Genomic DNA, 24,903 nt, shown 5'->3' with positions numbered 1-24,903 from the left:
GTGGGTGTATCTGATGTTGGAATAGTTTCTGGATTTAGGGGAGGACAATCGGAGGGTTTTCATTTCATCTGGTGGGTGTATCTAATGTTGGAATAGTTTCTGGTTTCAGGGGAGGATAATCGGAGGGTTTTCGTTTCATCTGGTGGGTGTATCTGATGTTGGAATAGTTTCTGGATTCAGGGGAGGATAATCGGAGGGTTTTCGTTTCATCTGGTGGGTGTATCTGATGTTGGAATAGTTTCTGATTTCAGGGGAGGATAATCGGAGGGTTTTCTTTTCATCTGGTGGGTGTATCTGATGTTGGAATAGTTTCTGGTTTCAGGGGAGGATAATCGGAGGGTTTTCGTTTCATCTGGTGGGTGTATCTGATGTTGGAATAGTTTCTGGATTTAGGGGAGGACAATCGGAGGGTTTTCGTTTCATCTGGTGGGTGTATCTAATGTTGGAATAGTTTCTGATTTCAGGGGAGGATAATCGGAGGGTTTTCTTTTCATCTGGTGGGTGTATCTGATGTTGGAATAGTTTCTGGTTTCAGGGGAGGATAATCGGAGGGTTTTCGTTTCATCTGGTGGGTGTATCTGATGTTGGAATAGTTTCTGGATTTAGGGGAGGATAATCGGAGGGTTTTCTTTTCATCTGGTGGGTGTATCTGATGTTGGAATAGTTTCTGGTTTCAGGGGAGGATAATCGGAGGGTTTTCGTTTCATCTGGTGGGTGTATCTGATGTTGGAATAGTTTCTGGATTTAGGGGAGGACAATCGGAGGGTTTTCGTTTCATCTGGTGGGTGTATCTAATGTTGGAATAGTTTCTGATTTCAGGGGAGGATAATCGGAGGGTTTTCTTTTCATCTGGTGGGTGTATCTGATGTTGGAATAGTTTCTGGTTTCAGGGGAGGATAATCGGAGGGTTTTCGTTTCATCTGGTGGGTGTATCTGATGTTGGAATAGTTTCTGGATTTAGGGGAGGATAATCGGAGGGTTTTCTTTTCATCTGGTGGGTGTATCTGATGTTGGAATAGTTTCTGGTTTCAGGGGAGGATAATCGGAGGGTTTTCGTTTCATCTGGTGGGTGTATCTGATGTTGGAATAGTTTCTGGATTTAGGGGAGGACAATCGGAGGGTTTTCGTTTCATCTGGTGGGTGTATCTGATGTTGGAATAGTTTCTGGATTCAGGGGAGGATAATCGGAGGGTTTTCGTTTCATCTGGTGGGTGTATCTGATGTTGGAATAGTTTCTGATTTCAGGGGAGGATAATCGGAGGGTTTTCTTTTCATCTGGTGGGTGTATCTGATGTTGGAATAGTTTCTGGTTTCAGGGGAGGATAATCGGAGGGTTTTCGTTTCATCTGGTGGGTGTATCTGATGTTGGAATAGTTTCTGATTTCAGGGGAGGATAATCGGAGGGTTTTCTTTTCATCTGGTGGGTGTATCTGATGTTGGAATAGTTTCTGGTTTCAGGGGAGGATAATCGGAGGGTTTTCGTTTCATCTGGTGGGTGTATCTGATGTTGGAATAGTTTCTGGATTTAGGGGAGGACAATCGGAGGGTTTTCGTTTCATCTGGTGGGTGTATCTAATGTTGGAATAGTTTCTGATTTCAGGGGAGGATAATCGGAGGGTTTTCTTTTCATCTGGTGGGTGTATCTGATGTTGGAATAGTTTCTGGTTTCAGGGGAGGATAATCGGAGGGTTTTCGTTTCATCTGGTGGGTGTATCTGATGTTGGAATAGTTTCTGGATTTAGGGGAGGATAATCGGAGGGTTTTCTTTTCATCTGGTGGGTGTATCTGATGTTGGAATAGTTTCTGGTTTCAGGGGAGGATAATCGGAGGGTTTTCGTTTCATCTGGTGGGTGTATCTGATGTTGGAATAGTTTCTGGATTTAGGGGGAGGACAATCGGAGGGTTTTCGTTTCATCTGGTGGGTGTATCTGATGTTGGAAAATTTTCTGGATTCAGGGGAGGACAATCGGAGGGTTTTCCTTTCATCTGGTGGGTGTATCTAATGTTGGAATAGTTTCTGGTTTCAGGGGAGGATAATCGGACGGTTTTCGTTTCATCTGGTGGGGTATCTGATGATGGAACAGTTTCTAGTTTCAGGCGAGGATAATCGGATGGTTTTCTTTTCATCTGGTGTGTGTATCTGATGTTGGAATAGTTTCTGGATTCAGGGGAGGATAATTGGAGGGTTTTCGTTTCATCTGGTGGGTGTATCTGATGTTGGAATAGTTTCTGGTTTCAGGGGAGGATAATCGGAGGGTTTTCGTTTCATCTGGTGTGTGTATCTATTGTTGGATTAGTTTCTGGATTCAGGGGAGGATAATCGGAGGATTTTCGTTTCATCTGGTGGGTGTATCTGATGTTGGAATAGTTTCTGGTTTCAGGGGAGGATAATCGGAGGGTTTTCGTTTCATCTGGTGGGTGTATCTGATGTTGGAATAGTTTCTGATTTCAGGGGAGGATAATCGGAGGGTTTTCTTTTCATCTGGTGGGTGTATCTGATGTTGGATTAGTTTCTGGATTCAGGGGAGGATAATCGGAGGGTTTTCGTTTCATCTGGTGGGTGTATCTGATGTTGGAATAGTTTCTGGATTTAGGGGAGGACAATCGGAGGGTTTTCGTTTCATCTGGTGGGTGTATCTAATGTTGGAATAGTTTCTGGTTTCAGGGGAGGATAATCGGAGGGTTTTCGTTTCATCTGGTGGGTGTATCTGATGTTGGAATAGTTTCTGGATTCAGGGGAGGATAATCGGAGGGTTTTCGTTTCATCTGGTGGGTGTATCTGATGTTGGAATAGTTTCTGATTTCAGGGGAGGATAATCGGAGGGTTTTCTTTTCATCTGGTGGGTGTATCTGATGTTGGAATAGTTTCTGGTTTCAGGGGAGGATAATCGGAGGGTTTTCGTTTCATCTGGTGGGTGTATCTGATGTTGGAATAGTTTCTGGATTTAGGGGAGGACAATCGGAGGGTTTTCGTTTCATCTGGTGGGTGTATCTAATGTTGGAATAGTTTCTGGTTTCAGGGGAGGATAATCGGAGGGTTTTCGTTTCATCTGGTGGGTGTATCTGATGTTGGAATAGTTTCTGGATTTAGGGGAGGATAATCGGAGGGTTTTCTTTTCATCTGGTGGGTGCATCTGATGTTGGAATAGTTTCTGGATTCAGGGGAGGATAATCGGAGGGTTTTCGTTTCATCTGGTGGGTGTTTCTTATGTTGGAATAGTTTCTGGTTTCAGGGGAGGATAATCGGCCCGGATGCCAGTAGTGGTGTGTTGGGACTGCAACCTTGTTTCAATTATTTTGCAAGTAACAATTGGACGGTCCCTTTTGCCATAAAAACGGTGGCTCTGCCAAAATACCGGTTTTCCGACTTATTCTTTTTTCTTGTCCGATAGGACAACTGCTCCTTGCGCCACAATATAAGCAGCAAAAATGGACTGTGAACTTAGTAGAAAATTATCTGGAAGGACATTGTAAATTAAATATAGATTTTGTCATTTAAAAGAAAGTTAACAATTGAATATCGACTGTTATTCTTCAACTTTGTATAAGAGTGTGTCACTAAGACTTGTGATCAACTCAATAACAAAGGCAGGTTTTTAATTACAATTATAATTAAGACTGCTTTGGTCATGAGTGGACCTTCAATACAGATACTACGCCGTATGTCACCCTCCAACAAATATTGATTGTTTCAACTTTTTGCTCGCCTTGTCCTATTTTGTCGGCATATGTGTTTATTTTCCAATCACCAACAACAAATTTTTACTTGTGCTCGTTTTATGTGATCGGGTAGAACAAGAATTTTTTTTTGAAAAATAGTCATCTTAAGAGCCATTTTAACAAGACCTTATAAGGAACTTGTAGAATATATGTACTTTTCTTGCTGATGGCCTTTGATTTCGTTATGCGAACAATTTCAAATAAGTCTTATCATTTGGTAATTTTAAGCCATCAAGCTTGTACCAAGAATGTGTTTCGGTAACTTTTTCTGTAGGTATCTTGGCTTTAATGTTATGTATAATGAATGAATGGTCTGTTCGAAGTATCACTAATATGGTGACTTCTGCATCAATGGAGAGCGCGGGAGCACCTGAAAGATCGCAATAGAGTTACATGACATCTGTTTGACTTCTCAGTGCCATCTCTAGAATCTGAATCGGGACAACCTTACGATCCTTGCGTATGTGCTACCCAGAATCTCTCAGTGAATCCTGCGCCAAACAACACCGCCAAATAAACCCATGCTTCTTCAATTTTGTTCTTATTTTACATCAACTTAATACATATCATCAATTATATACCTTATATTTCGTCACTAGTAGAATTATCTCCTCGCCAGTTTTATGATATACTACTAATTAATCCGATCTCAAGGACGAGGATGATGTTAATCTGTTTGTGGGTCACGGTCAACTGCGGACTGAACTAATTTCATTTCACGTGGACTTACAGCATTCAGCAGCAGAAGTTGGTTTTGATTTATAGGGTTCTAAGCTGGATCAGAGGGAGTGCTGTGTTGTATAGCTACTTAACTGTGTTTTTCAACCAAGATAGTTACAAAAGGTAAAGGACTACCGACAGCTTCGAGCGAATTGTGCTTTAACGGGTCGTACTGAAAACAAAGACATCGCCTCACAACACCCGAAGATACCAATTTTGTTGTCAGTCCAATTATACTTCACGCGTGAGTTTACAAGGATTTCGAAGTTTTCAGGACAACCTAGAATCAAGATCTTCATTTCGGGTTGTCAAAAAGCAACAACTCGTCTGTAAACAGAGTTCTACAACCAGCTACCAAGTGTGCTGCAGCAAACGACGCGACAGCGGTCGAAGTTAACCGAGTGTAAGTCAATTAAGATGCGACTACCCGAGGCGTTTAATCCCTTGAGTTCTGAGGTGGATTGGTGTGAGCCCAACTACGCAGTCACACCTTTCATCACAGAATTTGTCAACACGGTAAGCACTGAAGGAATCTGTGAGAAGAAATTGAGATAAATCCTCTCATTTTAAACTTAATTGATAAATGGGGCCTAGGAAATTAGACAAGCAAGTTAGACGACAGTAAAGAAATGGAAATTACGGGGCCTAGGAAATTAGACGATAAGCAAATTAGACGGATGCAACAAAAATGAAAAAGACGAAATTTAACATTATTACAGATCTGGCATTTTAGACGAAAAAGCTATGAAAAGGAAAGAACCAATAAAATTTTTTCTTTCAGTCAAGTTTCACAAATACAAAAAGAACATAAAATGACATTACCTAGCAAAACAATTACTTTAAATGAACATAAAATGACAAATCCAAATATTACAGAAGAGTTTTGAATTGAATAAATTATGCATGATTGACTTGTAAAATTTTTGGCCACCGAAATTTAACTGTTGTCTGCAAACAATTTTGTTTTTCTCACCCAATTTGTCTGCAAACAATTTTGATCTCTCTCACTTTCGTCTATTTTCTGACATTTGCAGTTTTGCAAAATCGTCTAATTTCTTTTTAAAAACCTCCGTCTAATTTGCTTATCGTCTAACTTCTCAACCCCCATAATTTACGGAAAACCATTTTATACTCAGGCGAAAGTTACTTTAAGTCCCCGGGTTGATCAAAACTTCTTATCGTACATTTTCCATATATAAATTTAATTTTTGAAAAAGTTTGGTTGTGTTTGTAATCAAACACAAATCACAAAGACCTTGGTTTACTCAAAGCACCAAAGTGGAGTTTCTCATGCATTTTCAATGCATAAAAAACGACCTGAATTATCTTCGAGCTGTCTTTCACAAGTGATATAAAAATAACTTTTAAAATTTGGCAAAATTTTTCAATGACAATTATTTTAAAATTTGAAATTTAAAATTATCAGACATTGATCAAGGCATACATAAACACGCCACACAAAAGAAATAAGAATTTTCTGCGTTTTTGAAAAAAAATTATAAAGCGAAAAGGAAAAAACCCCAACATTAGTGTATCCAGGACTACGTTATGCACACAAAAAAAATAAATTTTGCATGCAAAAAAAAATTTTTGGAAAATGTTTGCTCGCGTGCAAAAAATCGATTTGCGGTTGAAAAAAAAAACGAAAAAAATTGGGGGCAAATTCAAAATTACTTGAAAATTTTTTTGTGTCGCCATCAAAAAAACGCTAGTCATACAATTTCAATATATGGGAATTGTATGATAAGCATTTTTTTCAAAAAACGAAAACCTCTGATTTTTATCACCAGATTGTTTGATTAGAATCAAACAGCCACAGAAATTAGTTTCTATCTTTTTTCACCCATTTTTCGAAGTTGTATGAAAATTGTATGGCAAGCCTTTTCCCACACACTTTGATGTATAGAATTGTATGATAAGCATTTTTGGTGTATGGAGGTCAACCCGGGTCTGTAAACAAAACTCATGCAATTTTCACGCAAGTTATTGTTTAAATTTCGTTGTTTTCTGATCGTCTAATTTCCTGTCGTCTAAGTTCCTAAACCCTATAATAAATATTGCATTTAAAGTGTTCTTATTGTAATTGAAGTTAGAACCATAGCTCTGATAGATCGTGGCAATGTGTTTCATTTCAAAAATGGGTATTTGATATTAGGTAAAACCTAAGGTTTATAGGAAGATCGGAAATTTAAATTCCATCTACATTTTTTTATCGGCCATATTTTGAAATCTGTTTTTTTTTAATTTCAAATTGTGTTTTTGTTTGAAATGACACTTTAAGATTTCGTCATCAGTCTTTTTGTGTATGAACATTCCATATTTTCGCACGTTGGATAACCATTTAAATACTAATTCATTATCGGCAGCCAAATTTTCTAACAGTGGATGCACTGGTGGTTTGCGCCTAGGTGTCCAATCTGCCGCTGGTGGTGTTCCCTGTGGTACAGTACTACATCTACCTGCGCTATGCCTCCTTCTGCCAGCCCAACCTGAAGTTCCTCCTCCTCACCCTCCAGCTGGTGGGCATTGGATCCGCATACTACCACGCCACACTCTCGTCAGTACACACCTCGATAGATATTCAAAACGTATCCACTTTCAACAAGGATAGCCGGTTGCTCAAAATGTGTATTTTGTGAGTTGTCGCGGCATCAACAAAAGCGAGGTCAAAATATGCATTTTGTGATTGTCGCGGCATCCACAAAATTGTTTGTTATGTTCGATCTTATTTTTTCTTGGATTCCACGAAAAAATAACTACAACACTGTTTAGCTCAAATTCATCTCAAACACAGGTGAATTTACGGAATCGACAACAAAAATTGCGGAATCCGGAAAAGTTTGTGGAACCTACAAACAATGATAAAATACGTATGTAGCAAAAATGCGCTGTCGCAGAATCACAACTGTAAGCGAAATCCGCAAATTGTAAGCGGAATCTGCAAAGTGTATGTAAAATCTTCAAAATGTAAGCGGAATGGCATACTTTTGCGGAACCTGCTTACAATTTGAGGAATTCACTTACATTTGCGGATTTTGTACAACTAATGATATTCGCTCATTGCGGAATCCACGAAAAAATTAAAGTGCCGACAAAACTTAGTTAGACGTATTTCAGCTCGGAATCTATGGATATTTTGTAAGTTGTCTCTGAGTTCCAGAGACCTACAGACAATTCTTACAAGTTAGTGTCGTTTTTCGGTGCGGTGAAAGAACCTGAACGATAATATTTAACGGCAGGCATATTTAACAGTCAAAACAAATAAGGCAGATCAGACAACAAATTGAGAAATTTTTGAAAGTTTTGATTCCCAAAGTGGCGCTAGAAAAACTTCAAAAAACTAATTATATTTCGAGTGAAACTAAATTTTCACGGCTTAAATTAAGCATAAATAAGCTATGGTAAGCCTGCTTGCTCGCTTTTGCTCGAATTTATTCTTAAAAAATTTAAATTCTGTGTCTCGATACTGAGACAAACTTTTGAATTATTTAAATGTCTTTTGAATGACGAGTAAAAGTTCTTTAATATAATGATTCCGATGGTTATTTGTGGTACCTAATTTTGCGTGGAAAACAATAAAATGAAAAAAACTAAAACTCACCCAAATTCCAAAATCCACCCCACAAATTGATTATTTTTCTGCTCTGTAAAAATTTTGAAGTTATTAAGGAAATCATTAAGAGAAAAAAAGACTAGAAAAAAAATTAACCATTCCACACCCTCGTTTATGAAGCTTTTTTTGAAATAATGAAATTCAGCGCTTAAATATGATATGTCCAAATACTGCTTTTTTAAAAATAATTGAAATGAAAAGTTGCATTTTTTGACAAAGAACAGATTCAAAAAACCATATTTGTATTTGGCTGATTAAAGTTGGATTTTATAAGCGATTGTTTCATGGGAAAACAACGTAAAAAATATGTACACTATTCTTTTCTAGATTCGCGGGTCAGTTAGTGGATGAATGTGGAATCCTGTGGAGTCTCAGCTGGCTCTCAGCCGGATACTGGCCCAAACACCTGCTGCCTTTCGGGCTCAAATCCAGAACCAAATTCACCATTATTTTCATCTTTATCACCTTCTGCTGCACGATGCTCTCAATCACAGCACCCGCGTTCAACCAGTTCGCACTCATCATTTTCGGAGCACCCTTCGTGCTCACGGTCATGGCCGACTACTTCGCCTACAGAACTCCAACACACATTTACACCAAATGCTTTCCCAAATTCATCCTTGGGTTCGTCTTCGCCTTTGTAATCTGGACCCTGGACAAATCTTTTTGCCCCCTCTGGAGGTCCTTGTACATTCCTTATTTACACGGTGTGTGGCATATCATTAGTGCTTACGCGTGTGCCTATGGAATCGTGTTATGTGTGCATGAAGATCTAACCGTGGGGGGATACCCTATCGAAAAAATTCACATGAAGTACATGCCTGCTTGGATGGGAGCTATGGGAGTGCCTTATATCGATTTCAATCCGTAATTTGAAGCAACACGACAAAACTGAAGTGATTAATTCTTATTGTTGCAATTAATTCTCGCAACGGTCGCCTTAACAACTTGAAACGAAAAAAATACAACCAACGATAAACCATTTCACTCTACAAGAGGGGTGAAATTAACCATTACAACAAAGCTCTGATTGTCGTGAAAACTACCCAACCAATTAAATCGCTTCGGATGACTGCACCCTGAAAGCCTTCAAAGTTAAACAGCCACTGGTTTCCATTTTCAGTCGATTCCCAAAACAGGATCTGAAATGCGTTTATCTTCGGATCTGATTGTTTTTTGCAGTATCTTTGTAAATGTACCTCGCAAATAAAAAACTAAATAGGTTGGTTTTTAGTGAAATGTGGCAAGATTTGTGATGATAGAAGTTAAAAAGAACTAAATCGGAATAATTTTCGCAAAGATGAAAACGAAGAATAAATAAATCTTAACATTTTTCCAAATTCGCTGGGAGCCATTTCGCATGCACCCCTGTCTGCTATTTTCAAGTTTGGTTTTTCAGATTTTCTTCAACCACCGATGAAGAGGAAGTTCCTATATAGTTGTAGTTTATCTGACAAAAATCAAAAATCAGGCACCTCAAGCAACCGTCAGATTTGATGTTAAGTGATATATCTTCTCAGTCGTGAAACCATCTACAGTATAGAAAAACATTTTGTCCTTTCTCAAAACAAAGTTGCTTAGACGAGTTTCATTGGCGAAGATGAATGTCTGACGATAAACACCATTCAAGGTATTTTTAGCTAGTAAAGACTAAATATCTGCACTTCAGATATACACCATGTTGTGTTTTGGTACATAGAAGTGAACTTGTCAGAATACGCAGATTAACTACACTGAGCGACATTGAAATCGCATCATAAAATATTCGCAAAATTTTACCTCAGAATAAAGCGGCTGAAGCAAAATTGATTACATTTCATCTACTCATTTATATTTGATTCTTTTCTAAATTTGGGTTTTCTTGTAGGCTTGAAAACAAGTTTTGCCTGAAACAACCAGGAAAACCCAGTTTTGACCCAAAGAAAATAGGTATTTTTACGGCTTAACTTTCAGTTTTATTTATTTTATTGGCCTCAAAAATGCCAAGATTGTGATATAAACAAAGTATTAAAGTTCTATAAAAAGAATCGCTTAAGACTTAGATAATTTTTTAGTTTAATTTTGCCTAAAAATCTTATGTGTCAGCCTTATTTTGAGGCACGTCGTCAAAATCAGTTGTTATCTATCAGAGCAAGCATATAGATATTGTAAGAAAAAAACGCCCTAAATTTTTTTTGGATTACGAAGTTCGCTGTTGCGTCGACCACTATATTTGTAAAAACTATGCGCGTCATTTGCACATTAATTGTTAAGGCAATATAAAACACATTGGTTAAGAGTAATGAACGCAGTAAAGACTCTTATGTAAGTCTTGTTAATTTTTTTTGTTTATTTTTCAGGAAAAATCTTAAAATGTGCAAAAAATGTCCAATAACTACAGATGTGCATTCATACATATTGATGCATTTATTAATGCACTTAGTTATGTTTGCACTTTTTGAATTCAATTGAAAATCATCTGCTGAAAGTGACGTAAATAGCACTCTCCGAATACGAACGTGCAAATAGCTCGGAAAATCAGTTTTCTCTAGTTGGGTTCATATTATCAAAAAAATTCCAATCATAAATCGTTCTAGAAATTCGAAAAGCATAAAAGGCATCTTTTTTTCATTTAAATTCAAAAGTTGAGATTTTTTCAACATGTCAGTGTTTTTTTTATGTTTACTTGCGTTCATTACATTTTTTCAATCTTTGATTGGCTATGTTTGTACACTGTTGAAACATTGATTGCACAGTTCTTGTGACAAATGAAATTCAGATTATATGGGTACAGTTTTTGTTTATCGATAAATCAGCTCTGTTTCATCAAAAAAGAGCGCTCGGGCTGCTCTTACAGTTTTTGCTTGTACACATTTCAAAAAAAAATTGCGTTGACAGTGAAGTCAACTTTTTGTTTTTAACATGATAAGTCACCATGATGTGTAACGAAAACCAAAGTTAAAGAGCCATGAAAATGGCAAAAGATTGGAGAAAAAATGACATTACTTCGATTAGATTGACATTACTTTCGACATGACGAAAGTCGAAACAAACAATTTTTGACTGAACGTCAGCGAAGTGGCACTGTACAGGAAACGCTTTGTGAACGACAAAAACTAGAAATGTCATGAGACATATCTAAACTACAATGCATCGTTTATCCCAACTATTACTTGTTAGTGGAAACAATTTAGTTTTTGAAACTCGCACCCAACTCTCCTCCTCAATTCCCCTTTCGTCAATTTATAAAAAATTGTTCTTTTCATAGTTCGAAAGTATTTGAGCTGTCTTTTCAACTGGCTGTTCTTTTTCCTACTCTCATGGCCCAAATTAATCGATTCGTGATTACCAAAAATCGGAATGACTTGCAAATATATACTTTTCTTCTAAATATTTTTGATCTCGCTAACTTTAAAAAAATGAGCAACTAAATATAAATTGTCGTTAAAATCAAGTGAAATAACCTCTATAAAAATAATTACAATATTAAAATTGACAAATTGACAAATTTCTAATGTGCATTATCAAAAACAACAACTTAGCTGAGCTGCCTTTTCAAGTCCAACAAATCATCAATCGGATATTTTCCGAGTCCGTCAGGTCAACTCAACAGAACAGATAGACTTCGAGTCCTTAATTTGCATGATCAACAGTAATCTGTTTGAATTCTTGGGATTGTTTTTTTTTCAAAAATGGGGGAAAAGGGGGGTTTATCTGCATCCACATGCTTGCACCACCATGTCCTTGTAGCTCTTCAGGACTGGGGAGTTGTTCTGGTCCAAAAACAACAGACTTATTGAGCTGAGCTCTGTAGGGATGCATCTTGAGGGTCCGACAACATGCGGTCGGAAGGAGTTCACAACTGTCTGGACGATTGCGTGGTTGGTCGAGTTCACGTGGTGTGCCAGGGGGAAAGGACAGGATCCGATGCAGATGTATGCCTGGAATCCAGGAGGAGCCAGGATCCAATCGTCCCAGCGGATCTGGGAGAAGTCGATGTAGAAGAGATATCTGTTGCAAAGTTGGCTCCGGATGCTTTCCAGTTTTCTAGCTTTCTCACTCTGATCAAAACTTCCCTGAATCACGTTTCTTCTTCTTCTTAACTGTTTCTGGTCGCTTATCCGCGAGCTTGGTCCCACTTCTTTAGACTTATGCCGACAAGGCTCATTCATTTGCGTCTGGTCACGTGATTTCAACACCAAAACTGGCTCATACAATCGCATCCACTCTTGGACAGATTCGAGATTATATTTGCTCATTTTGAGTTTTATATGTTCAAAACTGTGAATTTCGTTGCTGCTGTGCAGAGGTTCAATGTTGATCAAAAACCCGCAACGCAGTTCGCTCGGCGTCGCCATCCAACTTTTAATGGATTCTGTAACATCGAAGGAATTCCACTTAGCTTCACTTTCGGTCAACAATTTTCGACTTTCTATCAACTTCTTCTTCTCTTTACTGTCATCGCATTTGATGACCTTGTCTTCATCGGCATTGGATAAAATTTCGTATACATGTACTGTGACGTGTGATGCGTTTCCAAAGGGATCCACTGCTTCTGTGAATAATTTCAGTTCTGCTTTCTGCAGGACTTCGTCCGGTGGAAATGTCTCCAAGTTGTACTTCAGATGTCTTTGATGAGAAGTTGCAACTTCTTCGATGTCTGAAACGGATATTTGATTTATTGGGACATAGAAGCGGTAACGCGAAAATTAACTTAGAAAGTATCACGAAAAGGTTTAAATGCACTGTTTGAATAGTCCTATCAGATGTTCCAGAAATCAGGGGCGGATCTAGGATTTTCTCGAAGGGGGCGGATTTTCAAAAAAATTTTGAAAAGTTAGACATTTTTTTAGGTCGACCAAATTGAATTTTTGACCTCTCCCAAATCACTAAATAGTCCCGTTTTGGCCACATTTTCTGCGCTGCAGGCAAAATTTTGAAAAAAAAACAAGCCAAAAAGGGCAATTTAAACATAGCTGTTTTGTTCTTCTAATCAAATGGATTTTTTCATTATTTAAGGTTCAAGTTTCATTTTTTTCCGGTTCTTACTTCACTTATTGCATCGCAGGCATGATTATCTCACCATAATTGAGTGGATGATAGCTTCTGATGTTTCCGTAAAATGTGAAGTCATCGTTCGGCTCCAAGTCTCTATGGTGTGTCGTTTCCTGATTGGCCAAATCCACCATGAACTGGGGCACCACAGAAGCTTCCGAGCTCCTTCTTTTTCTCGCTTTAAACTGGGGGTCTGTAAAGCCGAAAGCCTTCCGAAGTCCCATGTCAAGTTGCTTCAGGGAATCGGGGTCAAGTTTTCGACTTAACGTGGGAAGCTCTTCTGCAAGGATAATAGCGGGGTATATTGTTGCAAAAATTCGAAGAATCGTAATTACACTGATGGCCATTTTGGTCGATGTGGTAATTGAAGGGACCTTAAAAATAACACCTGTCAAGTGAGTAAACAAAAAATAGGAGCAAAAAACAGGTTATTTAACACTTGGGATAAGAAAAGAGTCTTTCTGGTGAGCGGGTGTCACAGGTTTGTATTGTTAGGTCGGAATTGTGAATTTGTTTCCTGATGCGATTGCGTGACGTGAAGTTTGTTTTGAAGTGAAAAAGTTAATAAAATTTGGGTCTTTGAGTAGTCAGTCAGGTAGGTATTTGGTAATTATTAATTGGAGATAGCTCAGGGACCACCACAGATAGCCCTGATTCGACAAAATCGCACGGCTTTGCCACTTCTCGATTTTTAATCCGTTATTATGACAAAAATGTAGCTTGTTGATGTGTTAACGGCGAGCTTATCTTCCACTTTGGAATCCTTTGAGCCAAAATTACGCGGCTGGAGATTCACCCCAAAAGGTAACCAGAACAGAACACTCAACTTAAGAGCCCCCAAATCAAACTCAACTTACCCAATTCGTAGAGAGTCTGAATGTGCGGATCCCAAACGTATATGTAGACCTCTTGATCCTCTAAGAGGAGAGATAACGAAAGTTGGTAAGTTTACGAGTGGTGTCTTCAGTTTTGTTTATTACAATATCTTAATATACACTTGGAAGTCTATGATCGAGTATCTTTATCTGCTCTCTCAATTGAGAGTGGCTTATAATAACAACAACAGCTTCTAATGGGCTGGTTACAAAAGAATGTACAGAATATTCAATCACCTGTTATTATGATTATACACCTATGTGCATTTTAATGATTAGTTTACTTAACAAGCCAATTTTTGTGAATTCTTGACAAAATTTTTGTTATGATTTGATAATCTTGTTGGCGGCTTCACAATAAAAACATGCTTACAACCTCTAATTAAACTCATTAAGTCGAACGTGAAAGCTGTAATTATCAAATTTAAACAGTCGAAAGAAGAGATTTTTGGCTACTCAGTGATTTTCAAGCAGCACTTTTTACAAATATACTGGCTAGCTAAAATACACACAGGTGCTTGTTTACTTTGGTCGTCGATTGGAAATGATACTACGACTTCTTTTTATAATTTACTTTATCTCTGACTGATGTCTTTTCTCTGACTGCATCAAAAATTGTTCGATTTGTCTCTAATGGAACTACTAGCCAAAATACCCTCTGTCTTTATTTAGCTTCGAGCGCGTATTGAATCCCTTCCAAGAGTTTTTTTTTTAAAAAAAAACAAATAACAGAGCCAGAGTCTTTGCTAAGACAAAAACGAATAGAAATCACGCGTTTTATTTTTTCAAGACGTGAAATGAGGACTGTTCTTAGACTTGTGGGATCCGTTTTTGTGGAAACTCTGAATTTTGGTAAAGAGACTAAAAAAAATCAATTTGATATTAGGACCGAAATCAATAGGACCGAATGTTGAGACCGCCGCAGTTGAAATTTCCAAAAACTTATTCTCGTTGAGTTGAATGTAGTCTAACGAAAACTTACAGAAAAGTAACCAAAACATTGCATGTGGCTCTCAAACTAAAACATCAGCGTGGTTATCCGTAAAAATATGACGCATTCGTATGTTGGCATATTCTCTAGAGAGTAAAAAGTTTAAACTTTCAACGAAAGATGTGAAAATATATTTTATTGGCACTGAAAAAAACTTTCCGACATTTGATGGTTTGAATCCAGTAGCAATTTGGGCCGCAAGATGTCTTTTACATTTGGGATTTGAGATTTGACCCAATCACCACCTAAAGAAGGTTTCCTCGAATAAAATTGTTGTACTTTTGTATGAACACCATTTTCGGCCGACCGATCTTAAACTTTTTCTAAAGAGGAACCTAAGCCTTTTCAAGGCGAAGCGCGAGCTGGGAAAACGCACATTTTTGCTAAAAAATCTCTAGAAAAAGGCCGTAAAATGCCATTTCTGGCCTTTTTTTCAAACATATGCCTGCGGCGCAGAAATTTAGCGGGAAAATAAGGTCTTTAAAGTGCTTCTGAAGAGGTCGGGCAATCAGTTTAGTTGACCTAAATAAGATCGGCAAAAGTTTCAAAAATGTTTTGACAATCCGCCCCCTTTTGTTTCAAAAAAATCCTAGATACGCCCGAATTTGAGTCATCAGTAAATTTCGTAGCCACGATCAGCTCAAGTATTTTGACGTCGAACTGAAACATGCCGTCATTGTGTTCAAAGTTCGTATATTTTTCATCAAAAACCACAGATTTTCGAAAATGCTGTTAAGTCAAAAATCAGAAGGAATCCATCGATATTTGATTAAGCTGAAAGGCGTTAAAGTTGGTTTTTTTGATCGAAAGGTTATATGGATCCCACAGACAAAGCAGATTTTCAAGGCGTATGCATAGTTTTGGTTTGTTTTAGTTCCATCGACATACATATAGCCTTTGCAGTGAATTCTCTTTTAGAAATCGTGAATTTATTGATGGTGAAAAAAAAACACAGAACCCAGAAATAAACTGCGGAATGCTGCGAAAACTGTTATATCTATCGACAAAATTTATACTTCTGTGAGAAGACTGCGAGTTCGAGTAAAACTGTGTAGATTAGTTTCTTTACAACGGGTGCAATGCATTTGTCTTCAACTTCTTTGAACAAAAAATTATTTATCGTCATTTTTTGAACACATCTTGGCTCAAAATTTTGAAAAAAAAAACTGATTTTGTCAAAGTAATTAGGGTGTCTTGTTCTGGATTGTTACGTTTTCAATGCTGCGATCTAAAAATAAACTTCAAGTAGTTTTTTAATTATTGTAAAATTACCTTTTGGACAAATTCAGATAAGACTTTTTTTTGGATAAAACGCTCTTATTAACAATTGCTTAGGAGGTATAAAAAGACTGCTCGTATCAGAACGGAGCCCTAAATCTTTCAATTGCATTTTCAAATTTATGGATTAAATGTTTCCTTTGAAAAAAATGAATGAAAATTCCGGAAAAAAATGTTTGATTTTTTTCAATCCATCTCCAACACGCTTTTAAACAACTAAGTGATAAGTTTTGCATATAACAAAAATTTCAATAGACCAAAAAGCATACATCAGTTCAATTTGGAACAATTTTCAAGACGGAAAATTTTTTGAGTACGCGTTGCGTTGTTAATACGAAATATATCGCGCGTTAGTTATCGCAAATTGGCGGTTATTAAACCCCGATATTTTTACTAAAAATGGTCCCCGTTAAAATACATATTCTTTCCATTTATTTGAGCTCAGAACAAAAACATTTCCAATAAGATTAAAAAGTTTTGTCAAAAATTGCTAGTTATAAAGTCGAAGTTGTCTGCAGAAAAAATCACTCGGAGCACTAACATGCCGTCTTTTCCTTTGAAAATTGGAACATTAGGGAATTGCTTAAAGTAAAAAGCAGGTAACCATAAATTGTTTGTACATAAACATCACTCGTATGCTGGTACTTTCCTTGGCAGACAAATCATCATTGTTTATCTAATCGGTAAACTAGATCATAAATATGAAACACAATCATTTCAATCAAAAAGATAAAAAACATGTAAAGATAAAAAATTTGTGTGCTTGGTGTTGTTTGTTTTTCAGACAAATTTGGACTTTTTAACTATGTCCCTTGGATTTATTTTGTAAAACACTTCTGGGTAAATTTCATGTAATTTTTCAATTTTTCCAGAAAACTGCAAAGAAGACAAAGCTGAGCATTCAAAAATGTCAACTTTCCTGTTGATCAATTACAGAGAGGAGAAATTCACTCTTTTTTGTTCCGTTTTTTATTTCATTTTCCCACTTTGATAAATAACGACTCACATTCAACTGCATTTACTTTTTTGAACATACAAAATTTTTCATAAAAATATTTGATGCCAAAAGAGTGTTAGAAAAATTGCTGTTCGAATTTTAAAATTAATTGGGTATGATATACCACTCATTGTCTTACGACTCCATGTTCAATTACATATCAAACAAAATTGCTTCTATCGGGGCGAAGCCTTGAAATTGATTGCTCCGACTGTAATTTGAGTTCTATGAAAAAACTGCTTCCTTCAAAATATAGTTGAAATTTTTAAAAAGAATGAAAAAAATAAATATTCAAAAATTTTCGAAGTTTTTTTGAAAGTTATCCCTCCACAAGCTATGTAAAGTGCATTGTGATATTTTTTGCAATTTTAGGAAAGTGTTCGATAGATTACATAGCCTGACCAATATAATTTGAAGAGTTAAGACTAGTTAAGCTTCGCTTTCGCGTTAGTAGCACCATATATGTCGAGCTGTAATGATCGGGAATTGGCTGCTTTTAAACACTCATAAATTTACGAAAAATGTCCACAGCTAAAATATATTTAAAATTTTGAGCTCAGCTGCTTGCTAAAAAGTCCAAATTGGTCCGGCAGGTTAAAAAACCATAAAAAGCACCCCGAGCACAAATATTCCATCCCATCCTATCCTTTTTTTCAAACATATACGAAAAAAAGACGAAGATACGATAACTCAAAATTCATCTTGATATCCTATGAAAGGTTGTTTTTTGGTTCAACTTTTTTAATTGTTTCGTTTTTAGATAAGTTTGGTGGAATAAGCTTTTGGTGGATTTTTCTCAAGGCAAACTTTTGACAGGTTTTGTGAGCAGTCTGAAATATAACGATACATTGCATTAACATTGCATGCTTAAAATTTCATTCACAGCAATTTATAAAAAATTATAGGGATTTGAAATTTGAGCCAACTTTCTTTTAATGCGCAGCGCCACCGCCAATGCAACCGAGCTTGGAAATTTTTCCGAATTGGATTGAAGTTAGCTAATGGATCCAAGTTTTGAAATCCAAAAAAAAAATGTTTTTGCGTGTAAATTTAATAAAAAAAAAGAAAAAAGTTTAAGTTAAAATCCTATTTTAAATTTTATCTTTTGTATCAATTCGAGCCTTTTTGTTGGCTTTTCAGAAGGAAAAATTCAGTGGTTTAACTGAAATGGTATACAGGGTGTTTCAGATAGATGTAATAAGTATCACATCATTGAGCTTCACGATGAATCACCCTACGAAAAATTTTTTTTCGAGCGAACCTGCCCAAGTCAAAGATTTAAATTAAAAATTTGTTCTCACGTTCTTTTGCGGTTTAATGACTTTTCTTGCATTTTGTGCTGAACAAGGTTCTATAGTATTGAATTAAAACAACCGGATAAAATGAGCTAAAACTGAATTGTTAAACTCGCTTTTCTCAATTTCACGTTGTTTGACCGAAAATTAATGAAAATTGCTAGTGTACCAGCTTTTTTATGGTGCATTGTTTTTGGCAAGTTTTTGAACCAAAATTACACCCTTAAAGCGGATCAATTTGTTTTGTTCAAAATTGAGAAGGTACACAGGCTAAGTTGCAGTTTCTTTTATCAAATGACCTTTTGTCCACCTCAATTTTAAACAAATTGAATTGATCCGTTTTAAGGGTGTAACTTTGGTTCAAAACTTAGGAAAACATTGCACCATAAAAAATTAGTAAAGTTTCAAGCAACTTTTGTGCTCATCAATTTTTAGTCAAATACTACTGAAAATGAGAAAAGCAATTTTAAAATTTCTGTTTTAGTGCATTTCATCCGGTTGTTTTAATTCAACACTATAGTATCTTGCTCAGCACAAAATGCTGTGAAAACCGCAAAAAAACGTGTGAACAAGTTGTCGAATTAAATCTTTGACTCATTGGCACAAAATGGCGATATTTTGGGCAGGTTTTCCCCGAAAGAATTTTTTTTGCAGGGTGATTACTTATTACATCTATCTGAAACACCCTGCATATTTCCCTGAAATACATCTAAGTTTTTGACTCTCCTGTTTTTTTTTGTTTTTCGACGTGATCACAATTTTTAGGTGCTCATCATTTCGTTAGGTACAAATCACGAAGTTGTTTTTTTATTTAACACTTCACTTGACTCCCCATTTGTTGTTTATTTGGGGTAACTGTTGGGCATTAAAAAACAATTCATCAAAATTTTCTTCCCGAAATAAAAACACGTTTCAGTACATTCATACGATAGCCATACTATGAAACGATATGGGTTAAAATTTTAGCAAGTGTGTTTTTTAACATTTTACATATCACTCGACTATTCAACTATTTTTGAGGCGCTACTTAGAAGATGCTGTATAAAGTAAGTCACGATGGAGCCAGGACTTGTCTTTGATTTATAATCGACCGTATTCCACGTATCAAAAAAATGTCATGCTCTTTCTTCAGAAAAAGAAATGTTCTTTTTGTATACACTAGCTGAAAGTTTTTAGCTTCATGAGTATTTCTTAGCGCTTAAACTAAACAGCATCCAAAAGCAGACGCCATATCATATATTTCTGGGAAGTGCGTTGACTAACGACTACAAAAGCTGCTTTGGGCAACCGCGCTTCCTGAAGCCTGGCTTGCAAAATTGATCACAAATTAAAATGAACTGGAAGGTATCTTTTAGTTTAACATTGGATTTTGATGACTCACCTGTCCGTCATAGTCTCACGCAGCCAGGGCAAGCTCAAGCCGCCCTTCATAACTTGTGGTAAATTTGAAAAGTGTAAAATTTTAAGCCATCAATGTTTTTTCTTTCGATCAAAAGTGGCACGAGCATTAAGCGTGACAATTTTTTTTGCACACGAAGTAGAGCCACGCTCGTTTTCTTTTCAGTTGGTGTTGAATTCATTACCAATAGAAATTTGTCTACCACTTAATTTAGTTTTTGTTTACTCTTTTTAAATCGCTATGCTCTCATAGTACGGGAAAGATATGACTTTCTAAGGATGCCATCCATGTTTATGACTTCAGGTGCGGCGGAAATTCTTTTTTATTCTTAAAATTCAAACAAATCTTAATCACAGTAAAATTTCTCCTGAACTAGCCTCTTCCTATTAAGAAAAATCATGCGAATGTTTACTGTCATTTTGATTACAAAAAAAACTAATAAGATAAGATAGTGATTTCATCTACCAGTTTTTCACTGAAAATGATGTCATCTTCAAAAGTTCATAAGTAAAAAATGGATGAATCTTTGTTTTGCTAGCGACGAGATCTGACATATAGGCCCCACAGCATGAGATGGCATTATTTTCAGTGAAAAACTGGTAGATGAAATCACTATCTTATCTTATTAGTTTTTTTGTAATCAAAATGACAGTAAACATTCGCATGATTTTCTACCAGTTTTTCACTGAAAGTTTTTCACCAGTTTTTCACTGAAAATGATGTCATCTTCAAAAGTTCATAAGTAAAAATTGGATGAATCTTTGTTTTGCTAGCGACGAGATCTGACATATAGGCCCCACAGCATGAGATGGCATTTTAATTGGCCATGGTGGCGTGCTTATTAAGCCATGCTTACACGTACCTTTTAATCCGATTTGGTGTCCGACAAATTGGCAATCGTAGCGACAAACTTCAGCTAGAAATAAATTCAAGGGCTTAAATTTGATTAACTTTTTCAGAACAGAGAATAAATTCATACTGAAAGATGCCAAATATATTTGAGCAACGCTTTTCAGCAAAAAGTGAGAATAATTCAGAGGAACTTTTGATAGAACTGGAAATATATATGAAATATTTCATATTAGATTCAAGTGAGAGACGTGAAATCAGACAAACGACAGACAGTCGGACTTCTTCCAACATTGCCTCGGCCATTTGGGAGTAATCTATTGAAAATAATGCGCGAGTCTATCAAACTTCAATACTCCAGAAATAATTTGGGTTCCAGTTGTTGAAAACAAATACTTTTGTTATGTATATCTTAACTCGGTTCGAAATGCACTCTTAAAATAGATAGAATCTTATTTTCAATCTCCAGAAAGCGCTTTAGTTTCAAATCAGCTTGCTGATTACAGGCGCTCTTTTGTCATAATCAAGATTGTGAAAATTTAATTGCCGATTTTGGTGTTTATTCGCCAGTGTTCAGACGCGGAAAAAAGACTTATCTGATTTTTCTAGCTGAAAATAGACAATTATTTCTTTAGGGTTCAAAGACCGGCTAGCAATTACGAGACCAGACAAGCTACCTTCAAAACACGCTATGTAGTTTCGGGGAACTGAGGGGAAAAGGCAACTTTGAAATGTCATGTAATCTGAACAGTCAGTTTCGATATAAAGTCTGATTGAGGACTTGTATTTGTTACATGAATAATTTTTTTTCATACCATGCACCAATGAGTTTTTCCGCGCATGCGTAAGTAACAAAAGTTTCGAAATTCAATTGCAAGCCTTAAAAATCACATCTCAGAGAAAAGACGGAAAACTCAAAAAAGAAAAAATGTTTAACTTGAGTTGAATAACCTAATTGTTAAAACTGAAAAAAAATGAATAAAAATAACTATCCCTTATAATTGGTTGGTTTGGTTTCAATTAGACTTGCAGCAGTATCAGCAATTTTAGCCAAAGTTGTTGGGAGCGCAAGGGTTGATTGGAGTTTGCATTTTAAAAGTCCCAGGTTGAACTAATTGATTTTTGCTTATCGGATTTTTTTGATCAAAAGTTGAAATGTTTCGACCATATGGATCAGATTTGGGTGTGTTTCGACCTTATCGAGACAATGTTTGCATGTTCAGTTTTCTCGACTAAAAAGCTGTTTAATAGATGACGCTCAACCCAATTTGGATATGAAATGACTAGTTCGGCCATTTTCAGGTGTGATTTGGTTGATCCTCTTTTTTCGGCTGAAGAAAAAAATTTTACAATTTTTGCGCAGTTCAGGTATGTTTTGATCAACTTGACGAAAATTTGGTGCGTCTCGATTATCTTAGTTTTCTCAACGGACGAAAGTTGAATCCGGCTTTGCTCGAGGTAACAATATTTTTACGGCTCACCCAAAGTTCGACAGGTCCGCACATTATTCTGACCACGAAGTGGAACTTTTTTGTTGGGGTGCATTTCAGGGTTTCATTTTGAAACGCGAAGTTCGGGAAAGTTAAGGGTATCAAGCCATTTCATTTTCAATAAAAATTGTGATACAGTGAAGAACTAAGAACACAGTCATATAATAAATGTTTTCTAAGCGTTGAGATACACCGGATTTTTTTAATTTGTCATTTCAACCAAAGGTTTTTCTTTTAAAACTAGTTATTAGTGGCTGTCCACAGGAATAAAAGACTTGCAAGAGCTTACGTTCTTCTTAATTACGTGACCGGAAAGCGTCACTGCTCAAGAGTGAAAATGACTTGATTCTTCTTTAAGCTGATCAACTTTACTGGCGACCTCGAGTTATGTTTCGACGAACCCGATATTTTGAACTGGATAGCCTTTGTCTACGAATTAGCTTTTGAGATTCGGTTGCAGGCACCTGGTATGAAAGGACCCGATATTTTGATTATTCAGCAGATATCAACCGATTAACTAGTATTTCATATCGAAGAATTCAGTTATTTGGCGACTTCGGATTGACGCCCAGTGCTTAAAAGAACATTTGTTGCGCTCTTCATCTTGACAAGTTTCGAAAAAAAATATCGACCAATATAATTAGCGGTTGGGCCTTCCGGTAGTGTAGGAAAAGAAATATGAGTTTTTCGATATGATTACTAGTTAGTCGGTTGATATCTGCTAAATAATCAAATTTACGACCTTTTAGTGTCAAGTACCTGCAACCGATTCTCTAAACCTACTTCGTAGACAAAGGTGATCCAGTTCAAAATCTCGTGTTCCTCGAAACATCACGTCGCCAGTAACATCACGTGTACGTCGAAACATCATGTCGCCAGTAACTTGATAAGCTTAAAAAAGGATAAAGTCAATTTCACTAATGAGCAGTTACGGTTCCCTGTGAACTCTGAACTCTTGCAAGTCTTACATTCTTGCGGACAGTCAATGAAAATTAGTTCTATTAGAAAAAATCATTGGTTGAAATTATAAGTTTAAAACATCAGGTGTATCTCAACGCTTTGAAAACATTCGTTATCTGAGTGTGTTCTTAGTTCTTCTCAGTGTGTTAGATCTCGATAAGGTTGAAACATACCCAAATCTGATCAATATGGTCGAAATATTTTAAATTTTGGTTAAAAATTCGTTAAACATAAATCAATTAGTTCAGCCTAGGACTTTTAAAATGCAAGCTGCAATCAACTCCCGCGCTCCCAAATACTTTGGATAAAATTGCTGATACGGCTGAAAGCGGCTTTTTGATATCAAACTAAACGAGCATAATGGATAGTGATTTTTCCTTTTTTTTTAGTTTCAACGTTTAGAATATTCGTTTCAGGCTAATTAATTTTCCTTTTTGAGTTTTCCATCTATTCACAGCGGTGTGATTTTTGAGGATTCCAATTGAATTTCAAAAATCCTGTCACTTCGAATGCTCGGAAAAACTCATCATTGCATGGAATGAAAAACTAACCTTGTTCATGTAAGTTGCTTTTTCCTCTCAGTTCCCTGAAACTACATTTTAGCGTGTTTGGTCTCGTAATTGCTAGCCGGTCTTTGAACCCTGAAGAAGTAATTGTTTATTTTCAGCTAGAAAAAACCGATAAGTTTTTTTTCCGCGTCTGAACACCTGTAAGGCAAGCTGATTTAAAACTAAAGCGCTTTCTGGAGATTTCGATGCGAGTTAAGAGATATAACAAAAGTATTTGTTTTCAACAACTGGAACCCAAAATATTCCTGGAGTCTTGAATCTTGATAGACTCGCGCAATATTTTCAATAGAAAATTCTCAAATGCCAAGAATAAGTTGAAGGAAGTCCGACTGTCTGTCTTTTGTCTGATTTCACGTCTTTCATTTGAACCTAGTATGAAATATTTCAGATATGTTTTCAGTTCTAATAAAACTTTCTTTGAAAAATTTTACACTTTTTGCTGAAAAGTCTTGCTCAAATATACTTGGCACCTTTCAATAAAAATTTGTTTTCTCTCCTCAAAACATTAATCAAACTCAAGCCCTCAAATTTGTTCTAGCTGAAAATTTTCGCAAAGAGTGCCAATTTGTCGGATACAAAATCGGGTTAAAAGGCCCATGTAAGCATGATTTTTTAACCATGGCCAATTAAAATGCAATTTCATACTGTGGGACCTATATATCAGATCTTGTTGCTACGAAATCAAAGAGTAATCCAATTTTTTACCTTATTGATTTTGGATATCCACATGATTTTTCTTGATGAACTTGTAAATGAAATCACTATCCTATTTTGTTAGTTTTTTGTAACGAAAATGACTGTTACTATTCGCATTTTTATCAATAGGAACGTTTGGGTGCATTTCAGGGTTTGATTTTGAAATGTGAGGTCCGGGAAAGTTAAGGGTGTCAAGCAATTTCATTTTCAATAAAAATTGTGATACAGTGAAGAATTAAGAACACACTCACATAATAAAAGTTTTCTAAGAGCTGAGATACACCGGAGTTTTTTAAATCGTCATTTCAACCAATGGCTTTTTCTTCTAAACTAGTTGTTAGTGGCTGTCCACAGGAATAAAATACTTGCATGAGCTTACGTTCTTTTAAGTTACGTGACCGGAAAGTGTCACTGCTC

At 36.4% G+C, this 24,903-nt stretch overlaps 2 protein-coding genes across 7 annotated transcripts in view; one reads left to right on the top strand and one right to left on the bottom strand.

The window, feature by feature from the left end:
• Positions 1-9,355, top strand: part of LOC134846267 (alkaline ceramidase 2-like) — a 56,296-nt gene extending 46,941 nt beyond the window's left edge. For 2 of the 3 annotated variants that reach the window (XM_063863553.1, XM_063863560.1), the window contains exons 2-4: positions 3,995-4,956; positions 6,849-6,997; positions 8,381-9,355. In XM_063863553.1, coding sequence (XP_063719623.1) covers positions 4,858-4,956; positions 6,849-6,997; positions 8,381-8,924 — 792 coding nt within the window. In that variant the 5' untranslated portion in view covers positions 3,995-4,857 and the 3' untranslated portion in view covers positions 8,925-9,355. The remainder of the gene's footprint in view (positions 1-3,994; positions 4,957-6,848; positions 6,998-8,380) is intronic. The other variant, XM_063863568.1, reaches the window with a different exon arrangement.
• Positions 9,356-11,481: 2,126 nt separating this feature from the next.
• On the bottom strand, positions 11,482-21,048 carry LOC134856845 (bone morphogenetic protein 2-like). 4 transcript variants are annotated; one of them, XM_063873136.1, is made up of 3 exons: positions 20,785-21,048; positions 13,116-13,461; positions 11,482-12,692 (listed from the first exon to the last, which is right to left on the bottom strand). In XM_063873136.1, exons 2-3 carry the CDS (start codon positions 13,432-13,434, stop codon positions 11,743-11,745), a joined length of 1,269 nt encoding a protein of 422 aa, XP_063729206.1. In that variant the 5' UTR covers positions 13,435-13,461; positions 20,785-21,048; the 3' UTR covers positions 11,482-11,742. The 4 variants fall into 4 exon arrangements, with proteins under 4 accessions (XP_063729206.1, XP_063729207.1, XP_063729204.1 ...); XM_063873137.1 differs by lacking the exon at positions 20,785-21,048 and adding an exon at positions 19,905-19,982; XM_063873134.1 differs by lacking the exon at positions 20,785-21,048 and adding an exon at positions 13,945-14,200.
• Between the last annotated feature and the right edge of the window lie 3,855 nt (positions 21,049-24,903).

The sequence above is a fragment of the Symsagittifera roscoffensis genome, chromosome 1 (assembly GCF_963678635.1).
Source record: "Symsagittifera roscoffensis chromosome 1, txSymRosc1.1, whole genome shotgun sequence".
NCBI lineage: Eukaryota > Metazoa > Xenacoelomorpha > Acoela > Convolutidae > Symsagittifera > Symsagittifera roscoffensis.
The sequence above is the reverse complement of the archived record's forward strand: the minus strand, read 5'-3'. Positions and strand labels throughout refer to the sequence as shown.

Coding starts and splice junctions, on each gene's coding strand:
- LOC134856845 (XM_063873136.1), bottom strand. CDS start 13,434: ATGGCCATCAGTGTAATTACGATTCTTCGAATTTTTGCAACAATATAC. Junction 12,693..13,115: donor CTATCATCCACTCAATTATG/GTGAGATAATCA, acceptor TATCCGTTTCAG/ACATCGAAGAAGTTGCAACT.